Source organism: Crotalus tigris, unplaced genomic scaffold, assembly GCF_016545835.1.
Source record: "Crotalus tigris isolate CLP2741 ecotype Arizona unplaced genomic scaffold, ASM1654583v1 scf7180000024384.25900115:4084858, whole genome shotgun sequence".
NCBI lineage: Eukaryota > Metazoa > Chordata > Lepidosauria > Squamata > Viperidae > Crotalus > Crotalus tigris.
The window spans coordinates 995,600-1,013,086 of record NW_024100554.1 but is presented as its reverse complement, the minus strand read 5'-3'; the positions used below and the strand labels follow the sequence as shown (position 1 = coordinate 1,013,086).

Sequence of the window (17,487 nt, the reverse complement as noted above, 5' to 3'; positions counted from 1 at the left end):
AAGGATCTTATAACAAGAAAAGAGTTATATCATTAAAAAAAATCAGGATCCCAAGGATTACTAAATTCATGAATTCTTCCCAAAATATGAGATTCTCTCCCCCCCCCCCAGCACTATCATTAGTAAGGTATTTAAATCATGCAGTATGCTTCCAGTTTCCCCAGTTCCTATTTATTTAATCTATCCCTGCTTCTACGCATGTGTGAAAATGATGCAAGTAAAGATGTGGATATTTGTTTGTTAATTTTTTGGTTACTTTTTACCCGTACAATTTTTAATCTAACTTGAATTTCAATAAAACTTTCTCTTTTCTAACTTGTACTTTATCAAGGCATGCTGAATTGGTTGTTTCTACAATATTAGAAAGAACTGGGCTAACTATGTCCTTCTCATGCTAGGTTTATTGGACCAGGGAACTGAGACAACAATATGTTAATTGTTCTTCCCTCATTGCATTTGCAAAGAATCATTATGAATGCAAAACGTGGTGCTTCACTGCACAATTTTCTCATACAATCCTTGCTTAGAATCTACCGTGCCAGCCAAAAAAGTGAAAAGTGAGTATCTGGCTATAGCTAAAAGCTTTCATTTGTCCCTGAGCATGGGAAATTTCTACCATGTTGGTAGAAAAGCCTCCAGAACAGCAGAAACAGTTTAAGTGTGACCACTGTGGTTGTATACATTTTATACAAATTGCTGATTGAACATAACCATAGGCTGTTTTCATAGTGGTCCTTTATATTAGTCAAGGATATTGAAGACTGATTGCTCTACTTTCAGGAAAATGCAATGGCATCCAGGTTTGTTTATCTTCCATAATGTAATAATCCTTAAGTTACTGGTAGCTACCCAACAGCATTATGCAGGGTATAGTAAACCTAAACCTTGTTCAGTTGCTAACCATAGTGATCAGTTCTGTTTATATACTCAAAGCTGTCAGGTGTTCCTTTGTCAAACATGGAGGGGAAGGCGAAAAAAACTCTGGAATGCTAGAAAGCAGGCTAGTTATTGGAATGTTTGTACGATAGGTAGGAAGAATATTATACCAGTTTAAAATTACCACATTCGAAACTAAGTTATTTGGGAGTTGTGTAGATATAGGTTGGTTGATATCTATTCCAAATCATCAGAGTTTAATACAAAGTTTTCTCCAATGAAACATTTGTGTTGGTAAGCATATTAAAGCAAGTTAACAGTGCAACATGCTTATTAACACAGAGCTTCCTCAAAAGTTGGTACTAATGTCTAATGCAAAATATTGACAGAAGGAAAATAATTAAATACAAGTAGTCCTTGACTTATGACCACAACAGAGTCTATTTCTGTTGCTAAGCAAGACAGTTGTTGAGTGAGTTTTGCTCCAATTTACAACCTTTTTGCTACAGTTGTTTAGCAATATCAGTGCAGTTGTTGAGTGAATCATATGGTTGTTAAGTGAATCCGGCTTCCTCCATTGACTTTGCTTGTTGGAAGCTGACTGGGAAGGTTACAAATGGTAATCACATGACTCTGGATAGTACAACTGTCATAAATACATGCCACTTGCCAAATTCCTGAATTTTGATCACATGACCATGGGAATGCTGTAATGGTCATAAGTCATTTTTTCCAGTGCCATTGTAACTTCAAATGGTCACTAACTGAATAGTTGTAAGTCGAGGATTATGTGTACATGAAGAGTAATCATCAACTCTAATTTAATTTAAATTAAGCTTAAAATACAAATCTTTCCTTTCATTCCAATTTTGCTTAAAATTGAGACTTGAGAATGATTGAGAAGTAAAGAAATTGAGATATATTTGTTTGTATTTAATAAATACATTAGATTTTTGATGTGTCATGCTAAACCACAATGTGAGTTATTGGAGTTTGGCTTAATATGTTGTGTGAACACTCCCATTTTGATTCATAAACTATGGTTCAAAGCTGAGCACACTGCATAAAACCAGACAGTTGTGGTTTATTATTAAATCATGATTAAACAAATCATTGCTTCCTTGTTTCCCACAAGCAAATTGATTTATCATTAAAAGATGTGGGTTAGTTCTGCTCAATAAACACATTTATTTTGTGTACTTCCTTATGTATTGTCTCCTGTTTCACTGGAATAGATTCCTTCTCTCTTAGGATTGTAGGTATCTGAAGATACTTCTAAAAATCTGGTGGTGTCATTATAACTTTAGGGCACAGCAAGAAAATGGAAATACTTCCCTGACTTCCTAAATTCCAATTTAGTCCAGGAAAGAGAGAAATGACAATACCTTATGAGGCAATTTTTATCCCAAAGAACCAAAATGTTGAGAACAAGATGGATGTTTATTGTTAAGAGATATTTGGAAAGCTTTTAAAAATATTGCATTTGGAAGTAAGTAACAGAATAAAGGATATGCACTTTAGAAAGCATTTCATGAGGAACAATTGCATAGCTGAGGCCCCAGGAGAGAAGGCTCATCATGAAAGAGCCAAAAGGTCACTGTATATTGATTTAGCACCTCTGGGTATTACTGATACTTTGCCAAGCCCCAGCCTACCAAAAAAGAAAAGGGACTCTGATGTCCTCTATTTATTGGCAAAGGGAAGGAAAGTAGAGGCTGTTTTTCATTAATATTTTGCTTAATAAAATAGGAATGAAATATAATCTCTCCTCCTCCACAATTTTTTTCTGTCCCAGAGGGCAGAATTAGCTCTAATGAGCAGAATTTATGGAAGATTCGATTTTCTCTAACATCAACCTTTCATATGGTATAAACAGTTTGACAATGTAACTAATGACCACAGGTAGTCCTCAACCTATGACCATTTGCTCAACTTATGACCATTCAAAGTTACAACAGTGCTGAAAAAGTGACTTATAGATGGTCCCTCACACTTATAACTCATGGAGAGTCCCTGCATTTAGGTGATCAAAATTCAGGCTCTTTACAATGATTGCAGCATCCAAAGGTCCATTGTAACCTTCCCAGGAGGCTTGTAACAAACAAAGTCAATGGAGGAAGCCTGATTTGCTTAAAAACTACATAACTCACTTAACAATCATGATAAAAAGTCACAAAATTGGGTGCAGCTCACTTAATGACTATTTAGTGACAGATGTTCCAGTTTCAGTTGAACTCATAAATAGATGACTACTTGTATAAGGTCTTCAAGCAGAGCTATTGGTTGAATATTTACTAAATTGCAGAAGGAAACCTACCATCCTTGAGATGTTGCTGAACTTCAGCATCTAGGATTCCTCACCAATTGCAATGCTGGCTAAAGAGGCTGGAAGTTACAGTCTGAAGTACAGTCTCTGCACCCTCTTCTAGTTCTTAATTCCTTGCATCAAGCAAGAAGTCAACAGAAGTTATTTTAAAACTTCCTTTTTGTGGGACTTTTTAAGGACAAGGGTAATCGAATTAAAAGATGGAGGAAAGAGACCATTGAGCAAGGAATAACATTACAGAAGGATATGGCTAAAGGATCTGACCTCCCTTATACTACTTGGAGGACCCTGAATAGGTTGAGAGTTTCAGTGCCTAAATGTAAAACCACTATACTCAAGTGGAGGTTCTTAGTGAATAACAGCACATTATGTGAATATGCAGAGACACAGGGCCCAGCCCATCTGCTAGTATGTTGGCTAGGGAGGAGGAGGAAGAAGAAAAAGAAGGAGAAGGAGAAGAAGAAGGAAAAGGAAAAGGAGAAAAAAGAAGAGAAGAAGGAGGAGGAAAAGAAGAGGGAGAGCTTCCTAAGACCCTCCCCAAGTCTTTCTCATTAAAAATTCACTGGCTCTATATTGCAAAAGGTCTTTAAAGTAGCTTCATAGCAATGGAGGCCATAAAGAGGATAATTATGTATTTCTTTATTGGGGTATCAGCATTTGGGAAAGAAAAAGTCTCTTTCGTCTCAGATAACTTTCTTGAAAAGTTTCTTTCACTGCATGGCAATCTTGGCTTTAAAACAGTTTCAATGGCAGTAGAGTCTACTCAAAACTTCAATAAATAAGTCAGGAAGAGGGGAGGATGTTTGAATTCATTTAGTTCTACAATTGCCAAGAAAGCTACATGATATGTCCATACAATCATAGGTATTAGGCTTGGCTTGAGAATATCTTTACCTTTTTTGCTGTGGCCAAGTACACTGAAGTCCATTCTGAGTTCCTAGCTATTCCTTTCATGTAGAACAAAACTGGAAATCAATACCCTCTGTTTATCCTACATGGCATTTGCCCGCATATGTCTTTCCCCATATATATTTCCAGGAGGATATAAGCCAAGTACATGAATCATCCTGTGCTTCCTCAAAGGCGAAGGAAAAGAATCAAGAGGGGCCCTCCAACAGTAGACATCTAAAGAAAGTGAAGAAGGTTCAGAGAAGGGGGATCAGTTAAGGCCTTTGCACAAAATGGTTGGCTTGGTAGCTTCCATAGAAGCATAAAGCAGAGGGAACATTTCCATTTCTGCATTTGAGAGAAGCCATTCCAAAGGTTTGAATTCCAAATTTCTCAGAAGCCATGCTAAAGTATAGAACTGAATTCTTACATTTCTTGGTCAATTAATCAGTGAATACATTGTTTTAATTCTTCTGACATATGCAATTAGCAGGCAATATAATAAATGTTGATTCTAACTACGGTAAACCTGAGTTAATATTAATTGCTTCATTGCAAATGGTAAAAAAATTCATTGGCTCTTAGTGGATGTATGACAAATTAATCTTTCATTGCTACTTAATATTCAAAGCCTCAGTTCTATAACAAATGATATTATTTTTAATACAGCAGACTGCCCATTTGAAAAAAAAAGTACTTTTAAACATTTCTGCATGAAATAGCCACAATGCCCTCAGTATTGCCTTTGATGTCAGGTATATGTCCTTTACACAGTGTACAGAGAGAAAACACCTGGTCCATGTACCAATGAACAGATTGGTGATTGTACAGTTATGTACAAACAATTTGAAAAGCCTCTGCTAATTATATATAATGAACAAGCAAAGATTTCCAAAGTATAATTACATGAACCTTGGCAATATTATATGGAGACAGTATCTCAAGAGATTTGTGAAATGGCCCAATTTGTAGCATGAATTTGGACTCTGAATGTAGGAATAAAAAACAGTGCTCGAGGTGATGTTTACTTTATTCACTTTAGAATGTGAGAAGTTGGGGGGGGTGTCATCCTACTTTTTCTACTGAAGGGGGTTTGCATTTTTGCATTAATGTCCTATCTTGGTCATTCTATCTCTTCTTCTGTGTCTTTCATTTTGTTAAAATACAGATTAGCCTTCCATTCTGAACAGTAAAGCAGGATACAAATTCAACAGGGATAACTATGTTTTGGCTGGTCCTAGAATTCAGTCTATGAGCTATACATGCTACTTCACAGATATGTTGCCTCTGCGATGCCCCACAAATGCTTTGAACATCTTAGACATAAGCTGTTTTTTAATTTCTTTTAGAGTTTAACATTTTCCTCCCTCCCCCCACCTTAATATTCCTGTGAACTGTTGCAGGGTTTCAATGAAGAAGTGTCTTTCAACTGGGGTCCAGAGTTTCTGCCCTTTACGTTAAAAGTAAGAAACATTTTCAGTACTAAAAAAAATAATTCTAATAGTTATTTTAATGTGATAATGGCAGGGACCTTCCATATAACAACAAATTAATAGCTCTTGTTCTGAAAGCTGGAATTTCTTTTGTAGATATTCTATCAGAATAAGCAGTATTGTTGGATTTTAATTTCCATAATTCCAAGTGGTTGCCTTCCTGTATTGGATTCCAGTTCCTATTGTCCAACCACAGCAAGCTGATGGAGAGGAATAATCCAACCTTGCAGAAGTTTAAAACAAAGACGTGATGTGTCCATAAAAATGAAGTCATTTGGGACTCCTCCACTTCCAAGTCCTGACTCCTCCATAAGAGAAAACAAAATCCTTTGTGTGCCCCGTTGTATCTGTGAGGCCAGACACCAGCTGGGCTAGGCCCATAGTCACTGGAATGGAAAGTTTCAAGCACTCCTCAGTGGTCATTGAAATCCCCATGACAGAAAGTTTAGGATGAACCAATGTTTTACTTGAGATTACCTTAGGAAATTCAGGCAGAGGGATGGACAGTAGACTAAAAGTTATCTTGACATTTTCCTGAATACCCACATGCATCAAAAATGTATCTCCTATTTTCCATCTACACACAACAAGTATACATAATCAAATGGTGTCTCTGGGTGTGGTATGATAAAATAACAAATAATTCTATCTTTACCTTGAAGAAAATATACCTAGCAATATTAGTGTTTAATTGGCTACAATTTTAATGAAATACTACCTGGTTGGGCATTAGTTTTCCTCTATGCTTTCAGCCAATCATTGTGATAGATCTGATAGATTTATATTCTATAAATAAATATGACAATTTTAAGTATAGTTTTATCATTACATAATTTCCAGTTGAGACTGTACTACTATGCTGCTGAATTTGGTATATTTTCAATAGACAGCTGCATGAGTATCTTAGGTAGAAATCTACAGTGCTGATTTAGTTCAGATATTTTAAGTTAATTTTATTTTGGAAATTTTAGCATAATAGACTATCCAAACTTTATAGGTAGTATCAATTAATGCTATCCAGGCATTTTCTCAGGTAGGTTTGGAAAATATTTGGGAAAACTTAATTTTTATAAAGATCCTTTAGAGAGGATGGCCTAAGAATGCATATTTTACTAATAGCAGCAGCAGAAATATCTTTCAAGATCTGATCTGTCTTTATAAGCCTAAATATCCATTCTTTGGCATGATAGAGTTTAATCAATGAATCCCAGAGAAAGGAAAAAGTCTATATTAATGCATGGCCTTGAATAATATACTCAGCATGCTTTACATCTACTTGAAAGTCAGTCCTTAGCATTTGGTCACACTCTGTCAATGTTATTCACACTGTAAGATAATCAACAAATAGAGCCAGAATGAATTTCTAAATATAAGAACAGTCTTAATCAGAACTCAGTGGCAGGATTTAGTATTGGTTGGGTTTTGAAAAACCAGAATTGATCCTGTCTCTTAACTACCCATGGTAATCACTTCCCATAACTTTTTACATTCAAGCTGGCATGTTTTTGTTACTTATAAAATATCTTACAAATGATACTGAGTGTCAAGTTCTTAAGAACAATCAAGCTCAATTAAAATTGCACAAATATATTACAACAGCAATACTTCTTATAAGGGGCAATTTTAACTCCCAACTGAATTCCTAGTAATGTATGGAAAAGTGGTTTCTGAAATGCAATATTAATCATGTGTATAGATCTTTGAGAGGGTTTCTAAAATTAAACAGAAATCAGGACATTTTTGCACTATATCACAAAGATCAGGAAATCTGGTTAATCATATTTCTTTTTTGTGGGGGTGACTTTTGTTTGTTTTTGTGGTCAGAGTGACTTCCAAAACAAATTATATATGTGACAAGCAAGCACAGTACCATCAACATTAATGTTATAGAGTACTCAACACAAAGATCAGGAGCTAGATGAAAATGTACTAGGAGCCAACCTGCAACTAAATTTCATTCGTTATGGAGCTCAAAGGTTCCATGATAGCATGACCATTTCCCCATATCACTTTGTGATTAATTCAATGTGTGTTCCAATTGCAAGGCAATAAAATTTGAGCTAACTTCAAAACACACATTGTTCCTAAAATTTATGCATGATGAATCATTCACAATGCTCAAATAAATGTGAATTATTACCAAAATTAATAGCTTTTATGGATCTTCTTATTTCAATGTGCATCAGCATTAGAAGCTCAATGAGAGAAACAATTAATATAAACACAGTTCTTGGTTTTTCATCATGCAATCAGGCCTTTGAACCATAGATTAGTGTAAGGAATCATTCAGGCTTAATTCACTGGGTGTGCTTCTGCTCATATTTGTGAGACTGGCCATAAGAGATTTAACTTTGTAAGCATAGTAGTCCCTTAAATTGACAGAAGGAACTACTTTCATTCCATCCCCAAAATCACAGCTCCTCATGGCACTTTCCAGCTGTTTTTGGCGCTTATAAAAGTGAGAGAACTTATTGAATATAAGTGTAATAGGAAGGACTACAACTAAGATGCCAGCTAAGATGCATGCAGAAGCTGTTAGCCTGCCTGCTATGGTCAATGGGACAACATCACCATAACCAACTGTGGTCATGCTAACTGTAGCCCACCACCAGCAGGCAGGGATAGTTTCCAGGGCTCGGTTTTCTTCTTTTTCTATTGTGTAAGCTACTACTGAGAATATAGAGATTCCAACTGAGAGGTAAAGGAGAAGAAGCCCTACTTCTCTGTAGCTATATTTGAGGGTGGCTCCAAGAGATCTAAGGCCTGTTGAATGCCGAGCAAGTTTTAAAATACGGAATATTCTCATCAGTCTCAGGACTTGGGCTACTCTACCCAAATTGGCTAATGTAGGACTACTTTCCACCACTAAGTTAACTATTAAAGTGATATAGAATGGAAGGATGGACATGAGGTCAATCAGATTGAGTGCATGCTTAAAAAACTGAAGGAAATCTGGGGCAACTGCAAACCTGGCCACCAGCTCAAAAGTAAACCATGCAATACCAAAATGTTCCACAATTTCAAATCTAGGGTCTTCCTCCGAATTCCCATAGCTGTTAATAATCTGGAAGTCTGAAAGACTGTTGAGGCACATCGTTACTATTGATCCAAGAACAACCATAATAGAAAGAACACTGAATATTCGGCTTAAGACAGAATAGCCAGGATTGTCTAAAGCTAACCATAGCTGCCGCCTCACTTTCCCAAATGGTTGCTTGTCAAATTTCGCAGCATCATTGTAGAAGGCTAAGATCTCATCAAATGAAGAAGAGGTACTTTCTTGGTCACTGTGATCTTCCCATTTTTCTTGATCTGGTTCCATTTTTCTCCCATGGTAACTATAACTGCAGCAAGAATCAATAAAGAATTCATTGATTCCCCAGTATTCAATTTCTTGGCTGAAGGAAAAGACACAGAGCTCACCCATCACATGTAACTTTCCAGTGTCATAAAAATGGAGCACATAAGGAAAAAGTTCAGGATTTCTATCAAAGTAGAACTCATTCTTAGTGTCATCGTAGTCATCACAAAGCTCTAAAATTGACTCCTTTGAATTGCAGCTCAGCAGCTTACCTAGTCTTGTTTCAGGGAATCTCAATAGTGTGTTGTATCTCATCTTTTTTTTAAAGCCTCCAACATTGAGACTGATCTCATTATCTTCAAAATAAGTATCAGATAAACCCCTTAGATTCAACCCGGTCATTGTGAGTATTTCCAAGATCTAAATGGGGAGAGTATACCTATGGAATAATAAAAACAAGGCAATCCACATTAGCTAATAGAACAGAAGGAGAATTCTTCATTACAATCTTTTATGATATACTTGAATCAAATCCAGTCATACATACCACCACCCACCTTTTGAAATTCCCACACCATCAGTTTCTTTCTATGAGATGCAGCTTTTTTTTTATTTAACTGGAAAAAGATGGTAATTAATGCTCAGTCACAAATTAATATGTTATATTTGATTGCCCCCTTTTCTTTTCCTGCATGGGGAGACTAGGCAGATCTGAGGCACCAGGTGCAATCTTTCCCTAAACTCTGTAGCACTGGTGAGTGGAGCAAAGGTGAATCCCTGTGCACTTTTCTTTTCACCTTTTTTGGCTATTGAGTAAGTATGTCTGCACCATTACAAAAAACTAGGAAAGCCAATGATTTCTGATGATGAAATTGCTAGAGTATCCCTACAGGCAAGCAATCCTCCCCCTTCCCCACCGCCCCCAATATCTCCAGACCCATTTTTCACTGTGAAACTTCCCCTAGCAGCCCGCTAGTATTGCTGGGCGGGGTCCTTCTTCTAGAGGTTAGTTGCCTTGGCTCCCAGACTCAACACATAACCTTTGTACGATGGAGGTAGACGGACCGCGTTGCCTAGAAAAGATAAGTAGGCACAGACTTACATCCTGGACTAGCCGCCCGAGAATAGAACCACCACCCAAGGCGAAAACGTCGCGCCGTGGTGCTGAATGGACAGCTCCGTTCCAGCCGCGCCTCCCGACTCAGCTCTAGGCAGCGGCAGCGGCAGCGGCAGCGGCTGCTGCAGCAGTCATGGCGACCACCGGCAGCCCCCCGCGTTTTCCAGCCAAGCCCTGCCCGAGGATTGGACGCGCCTCTTCTCCCCCCCCCCGCTCCCCAGGTGGGTGCCGCCTTTTTTGCCGCCGGTTCAGATGCTGCAGCGGAGCGAGGCACCTGAGAGACGCTGGAGGCAAAGTAGGAAGGTGCCCACGATCGGATCGGAGGGGGCTCTGAAGGCTGTCTAGGGAATTCCCCACCGTCGTGTACGGTCTGTTTCCTGCCACCACGCTGGTTTCAGTGCAGTCTGAAGTGATGCTATATGGTGATCATCATTATTTTGTAGCAGAGTTCAAATACTGTACCTTCTGCTTATTTATTTCGCCTGGTTTGCCTACATCTTTAAAGATCAAAATTCATAACCCATTTTTTTTTTTACCAAAAGGTGGTGGCTTCAGACAGTCTTCTCCAAAGTGGTCTTCTGCACGTAGGTTTTCAAGATTCCAAAAAATGAAAGAATTATGGGAATTGTTCAGCACAACTAATGGGCAACAGCTTGGAGAAAACAGGTTAAAGATACACTGTGCACATGCTTTGTTATCAGGCTGAACACAGATAGAAAATGAGTCAGATATGATCCATTGTTTTCAGAAGTTAATAGAAGAAATATAATTGCATCCAAGTATTTTCTCCAATATGTAGCTAGCTAGACAACCTGTTATTAACACAGTTACCCATAATGGTCGACTCAGCTAACCTAATAGCCAGGTTTTCATGATACACTAAACCATAAACTAATTACATGGGTGTTCACTGTGTTGTATGAACCCAATCAGTTCTGGGGAAAGGTGCATATGAAGGCTTATTTTTTTTTAAACAAAATTTTATTAAGTTTATATAGATAAGGAAAAATAGGAACAATACAAGTATGGTAACGGAAGGGATGGAAGGAAAGGGGAAAGGAAAGGGAATAAGGAATTAGGGTAAAGTAGGGATAGATAATCTGGTCAGATGATAAATTCTCATTTTTCCAAAATTGGGCAAATACTATCCTTGCAGCAGTTAAAACATGCAATATCAAGTAATCATTCTCTTTACCATAATTAACATTCTTAACATTCCTAACAAAAACAATTCCGGTTTAAATCTGTAGTTTCATCATCTTTTCCAACCATCTATGGATCTTAGACCAATATTTCTTAGCGATAGGGCATATCCACCAGGCATGGTAATAAGTGCCTGGCTGTTATTTACATTTCTAGCAGATATCTGAAACATTTTTAAACATTTTCGCTAAGTGAACTGGTGTCATATGCCATCTATAAAACATCTTATATAAGTTTTCTTTATATGCTACTGCTTTTGTAAGTTTAATATTTTTATCCCAAAGTTTTTGCCAGTCTTCCAAATCTATAGAATGTCCAAAGTTCTTTGCCCATACTATCATTGTTTCTTTTACTTGTTCTTCTTCCATCTGCATATGAAGGCTTATTCAGGGGGATATTTTTTTTTATCTTTTCTTGGACCATTTATCTGAATTTACTTCATAGAAAAAGACCCCCAAAGGGAATCTTCCTTTTCCCATTTCCATATAGGTCTTCTGTAGGATCCAAGCTTTCATTTGATCCACAGAATAAGACTTATGTTAGTTTTATGTCTTCAGCACCTTGTCCTTGAAATCCTGCTGATGGTGGTCCTCCAAGTCAGCCATGTTTTTGCTCCAGATATTTACAAGTCCTAAACCTTGATTCCTTGCTAAGTGTTTCTGTTTTAGCACAAGGAATTCCAGAAAACCTCTGCTGACTTCAGTGGGGTATCTCTTCCAAAGCCTTGAAAAATTCTCATCAGCCATTACTGTAAAACTACTTCAGAGCAGAGTTGTTGTTGCTGTTGGTGTTGTCTCTTCCTCTATAGAAGTGGAACACACACACACACAAATTAGTGCACCAGACATAATTAGCCTCCTTTCAAATATCCTGGATGCATCTATTAAGGAGGTCCTCAATACACAGTACACACAAGATGTTTTGCTGTCTGAAAGAGAGAAATAGATGTCACTTGTATTAGTAGTTGAATCTTACTTTGATGTCAGCAACAGTTTAGTCCCTTCTACCATTCTTGGGGTACCAACACACAGGGCTCTAGTAGTTGAGGAGACACTACTACTGCCTGCCCTAAACTGTCACCTTCACTTCACTTTGCCTAGTAGGAGGACTGGTTCTGCATGTGATTTTGACACTAGTATGAAGGAAGAACATATATGCATACTGCATCTGCACAAGCCTACACCTGCTTCACGTAAGTGGAAACTGGCTCCAGTTTGGTCATTTTACCTGCAGGATAATGATCTACATCACTCTCTTGGAATCTGTCTATGCAATTGCTTCCAAATAAGGCAAGCTCACTTAGTTGCATCTGAAGACCCCAAGGATTAGTAAACCTCTGGATGTCTGTCCCCAAATCCAGTCTTGATGGTACCTGAGCAGGAAGTCTGGTTGGCCAGATTTCTCCATTACTTGCAAAAGTCCTAATTACTTCCATTAGTAGTCCTATAAAGTGGTCTTCCTTGCATTATTAAGGACTAGGAAAAATGGAAACTTGTCTGAAGGACTATAAAGCTACTATATCTGGGTGCAAAAAATCTGGATCTCCCCAGTATATGGATGCAAAGAATGTGTTTTTAAAAAAGCCCTCCTGCTCATTGCTGCCACTCTCTGGTCAGGATTTTTCCAGCTAAATTCTAGATCCTACTTAAATTTGCAGCCATAAAATACGAAGCAAAAAGTTGAACTAATAGCTCAACTGCTTACTTCCATTTCTGAGTGTAATGAAGGCAATGGTGGTGGTTGGAATAATGGTGGTTACTGTCTAAATCCACTGAAAAGCATCGAACTGGAAAAGCTCAAGTGACTAGTATGTTCAGATTCTGCAAAGGTTTTTTTTTTTAAAAATTGGCCCGATACTGTTTTATATCTCTCAAGAATTTCAAGATCTTTTATTTTTCTCAAGAATTGAGAAATGCATGGACTTTATTGCAGTCCTTGGCTTGGTCTTTTATGACTTGGACAGCAGTTAAATTAGCAAAAGTGTTTGGTGAGGTTTTCAAAGTCTTTCCCAAATTAAATCAAGTTGGAGAAATTTATAAAATAGATAATTTCAGCATGGGAAATAAACAGTGAACAGTATCTTCTCATCTCCAGGGTCTTCGTAAGGCAGAAATACATAACCTATGGGCCAGAGTTGCAAGTGGTCCCAAAAACCTAGGTGTGATTCCTGCCCCCGCCCCAAATCCATCCAAAGGTTGCTGCCAAATTGAAGGTTGTAATGTGATTGAGGGTGATATTTATTAAGCACATTGGCAATACTTTAGCTTTTATCCTGGTTCTACTGTCATGGTCCTGTCAGTTGAGAAGGAGGACCACAAAAACCTGGAGGAAGTGTCCTAAACCTAGACACAGTCCTTCTATACCCCAACAAATAGGCCAAGCCAGGAATGGCTCCATAGTACTTACCCTTGAACCAGCAGGTTCTGATCTGAACTAGCTGTCTTCTCCACTTTAGGAGCACATGTATCCAGGTGTAGAGCGTCAAAAGCAGGCATAGGAGTTTTATCCATTTTCTAAGTAACAGCTGGATCACTGTGACAGCTATTTGTTGAGCACAATCAGGCTGGATCAGAAGTCAAAAGTTTCTAATACAGGGGTCTTCAAACTTGGCCCTTTTATGACTTGTGGACTTCAACTCCCAGAATTCCTCAGCCAACGTGCCTGAAGACCCCTGTTCTAATACTTAGGAAACAACTCTGGCAAGGTAAAACTGTTGATACATGAGGACCTGTTTTTACTTTCAGTTGTGAAGCTCTAACACTCAAAACATTTCTGGCATTTGAGTTTGGATTTCTTCATTGATTTGCCTCTTTAAACGGGCTGTTCTTCGCTGAGCTTTCTCATGTGCTAGGGATAACCCAGATAAGGAATTTAATGTATCTATCTACTTTCTGAATGTTATTTTTGCTTTCCACTCAAGTCCACTTTCCCTCCCAAACTGTTCACCCTTGCTCTGAAGTGGATCTATTTTCATTTGGCAGAACAACTTTGGGATTGGCAAAAGATCTTCCATTTCTCCCCTTCCTCTGAAGTTCTGCAATTGCCTCTTCTTCAAAAACAAAAGGGGGAGGGGCGTTTTTTATCATGACAGCTACCATATATGAATGAAAATCAGAGATGGGGGGGTCTGAAATGGTGAAACAGAGGTGCTCTATAAATCAACTACTGGCCAATAATCCCATTTCCATGGTAGAGGCACATGTGTACACACCAGTCACACCACCGATACATCTAATAGTGATACAAGTATGTCATACTCCAATTATTTTTTAAAGGGCAGGCCTCAGGCTCCACATAGACTGCCCACATCACACTCTAGACCAGGGGTCTTCAAACTTGGCCCTTTTATGACTTGTGGACTTCAACTCCCAGAATTCCTCAGCCAATGTGCCTGGCTGAGGAATTCTGGGAGTTGAAGTCCACAAATCATAAAAGGGCCAAGTTTGAAGACCCCTGCTCTAGACATACAATAGAGAAAACACCAGTTTTTCAACAGTGCCATTATACTGGTAGAATGGAGTTCGCAAAGGTCATTTGCCTATTTTACTGATTCAATTTCTCAGGATTTTGCATTTAAGTTTATCTAGCTTGGATCATTAGTCCTTGTGCTGTGATTTTACAACTTTCCAGTATCTCTGAGTGTATTTTATTTCATATGCTCTGAATATGTTTCATTGTACTTTGACATTTTGTTTCCCACGTTAGGGATTTTTTTTTTAAGGGATGAGCTGTTGGCTCTTGGAACAAGCAAAATTGTCAGCTGGAAGAACATTTGAATCCATCCTGCCATCTCCAGGCAGCCTGGTGTCAACTTGATGATCAGCATAAAATAGGTGCATTTTCTTCTCTTTGCAAATTATCGAGACACACTGTGACCTTTCTCTGTATATCTCCTCCTGTGTGATTCATCTCTCTTTGTGTTTTCCAGAAGCCGAAATCACATTGATGCAGCTAAGGGCAAAGCTAACACACTGAAGTTCATAGTTGTAATAGTTTTACTGGAAATTAATCTGCCTTGTGTCCTCCTTGCAAAAGCTGATAGTACCATGATTTATTGTGGTAATCTCTCAAATAAAAAAAAATGCTATACTAGTACACTTACCTGAGGTCTACTAAAGTAGAAGAAGCTTAAGAACATACCGTATATAACTCTCCAAAGCTTGGGGTCTTCACTCTCCAAAATGAGCCATCCAATTGTTCCAAAGGTGCTGTTTCAAAAGGCAATTGGACTTCATTTTTTCTTGAAGATGTTTTGCTTCTCATCCAAGAAGCATCCTCCGCTCTGACTGAATGCTGGGCAATGGAAGGATTTGTATTTTTTGCAATCATTTAGTTGTTAGCACTCTGAAGGTTACCACCTATAGACAGAATCTTGCCAGAATAAGCACTCTACTCTCTACATCTACCATACATTCTGTGAAATATTAGGGAGGGGCTGTCTTCACTCTTTCCCTCACACAAAATACAGGTAGTCCTTGACTTATGACCACAACTGAGCCCAACATTTATATTGCTAAGCAAGATGGTTGTTAAGTGAGTTTTGCCCCATTTTATGATGTTCCTTGCCACAGTTGTTAACTGAATCACTGTGGTTGTTAAGTTAGTAACACGGTTGTTAAGTGAATCTGGGTTCCCCATCGACTTTGCTTCTTGGAAGGTGCAAAAGGGGATCACATGACCCCGGGACACTGCAATCGTCATAAATATGAGTCAGTTGCCAAGTGTCTGAATTTTGATCACGTGACCATGAGAGTGCCGCAATGGTCATAAGTGTGAAAAATGGTCATAAGTCACCTTTTTCAATGCCGTTGTAACTTTGAATCGTAATGACCTGTTGCAAGTCACAGACTACCTGTATCTGGACTGAGTTGTCTCTTATTCTTCTGGAATGCACCCCTTCCTTCCTGGGAATCCACCCTTCTACATTTCATTTCATTGTCACACATAAAAAATGTGATGTTTCAATCACATGGTTGTGGCACCACCTTGATTTTTTTGATCTCCTCATTGTGAACATCCTGATCCTGTCAAACATTGCCCCTCTTTTTATGTTTGAAGATACTTTTCGCAAATGTCTCATTATGCTAGCGTAGCATCAAGACACTCTAAAACATGTTACGTTTAATTATTCCAAGTATGCATTATTTACTTTACAATATTTATAACATACTGTAATGCTAGCAGATTCAGGCTATAACAAAGTCAGACACAACAACAAAACACAACTAAAGCATCTCAAACCTAAACATTGCAGTATAGTATATGCACCCATGAAATTAAATTAATATTTCAAGTGCCGAATGCCTGCTGGAAAAGAACAGAACTGCTTCAGCTTGTTTACAAAATGCCATCAGAGTTGGGGGGAGGGTCATCATACCTCTGAGGGAAGGTATTCCTTATTATGGGAATGGCCACTGAGAAGTGGTCCATGTCCGATGTACAGGGGAACCTGTAACAGTCCCTCTTTTGAGGACCAGATTGGACAGAGAAAATAAATTCTGGCATGACATCAGCACCTGTGTTGTACTGAAAAGTGCTTTAAAGATAATGAACAGTACTTTGAACTGAGCCTGGAAGCCTTCTAACAACCAGTGTAGCAGTTTCCAAATAGCTGTTATAGCCTGTCAATGTTGTCTCATCAAGAGTACAGACACTGTGCATTACACGACCCATTGCTTCTAGATCACTTCCAATAGGCAATTTTACATAGTCCAACTATATGGTAATCAAGATGCAAATTATCCTCAGGACCTATTTATCTATGTAAGTTTGAAAATGACAATAAGTTGGAAAAACTGGAGGATCACCTGGGCCATGGTTTTACCTACTTAAGCAGACATTGAGAGTAAGAGATCTTCCAAGTCAAAAACCATCTTTTTAGGAGGAATGCAAGGCAGTCCAGAGTATGTACTTGAGCTAATGTTATTAGACTGCTAAGATGACAATTAGTAACTCCATCCTGGTAGGATTTTGCCCCAGCCAGAACATCATAGCCTCCAAGCACTAGGTCAGGATTTCTTCAGCATGTTTGGTATGGCCCAAGGTAACATAAATTGAGGATAGCACCCACTATTTAGGCTTTTTGAATCTAGCAAAATTCTGGCTTTTTCAGAGGACTTTCAGATATTAATTGTGGAAACACCAGCATCTCTATTAATATATTATGACTATGTATTATAACATAATGCTGTTTATTATTTTGTCTGTTAACCACATAGAATCCCTCTGGATTGAAGCAGGGCTAGATCTCATAAATTAAATAAATACTAATAGCATGTGGATG

The 17,487-nt window shown here is 38.2% G+C and overlaps 1 protein-coding gene and 1 long non-coding RNA gene across 3 annotated transcripts; one reads left to right on the top strand and one right to left on the bottom strand.

The window, feature by feature from the left end:
- Positions 1–5,582: 5,582 nt before the first annotated feature.
- KCNS2 (potassium voltage-gated channel modifier subfamily S member 2) lies at positions 5,583–10,188 on the bottom strand. Of its 2 annotated transcripts, none has more exons than XM_039328925.1 (2): positions 9,987–10,188; positions 5,583–9,323 (listed from the first exon to the last, which is right to left on the bottom strand). In XM_039328925.1, the coding sequence occupies exon 2, from the start codon at positions 9,284–9,286 to the stop codon at positions 7,853–7,855; it is 1,434 nt and encodes a 477-aa protein (XP_039184859.1). In that variant the 5' UTR covers positions 9,287–9,323; positions 9,987–10,188; the 3' UTR covers positions 5,583–7,852. The 2 variants fall into 2 exon arrangements, with proteins under 2 accessions (XP_039184859.1, XP_039184861.1); XM_039328927.1 differs by lacking the exon at positions 9,987–10,188 and adding an exon at positions 9,925–9,975.
- On the top strand, positions 10,118–15,692 carry LOC120301524. Its single transcript, XR_005554927.1, has 3 exons — positions 10,118–10,222; positions 14,910–15,037; positions 15,133–15,692. It is a non-coding gene; the product is annotated as an uncharacterized LOC120301524 (long non-coding RNA).
- The last annotated feature ends 1,795 nt before the right edge of the window (positions 15,693–17,487 follow it).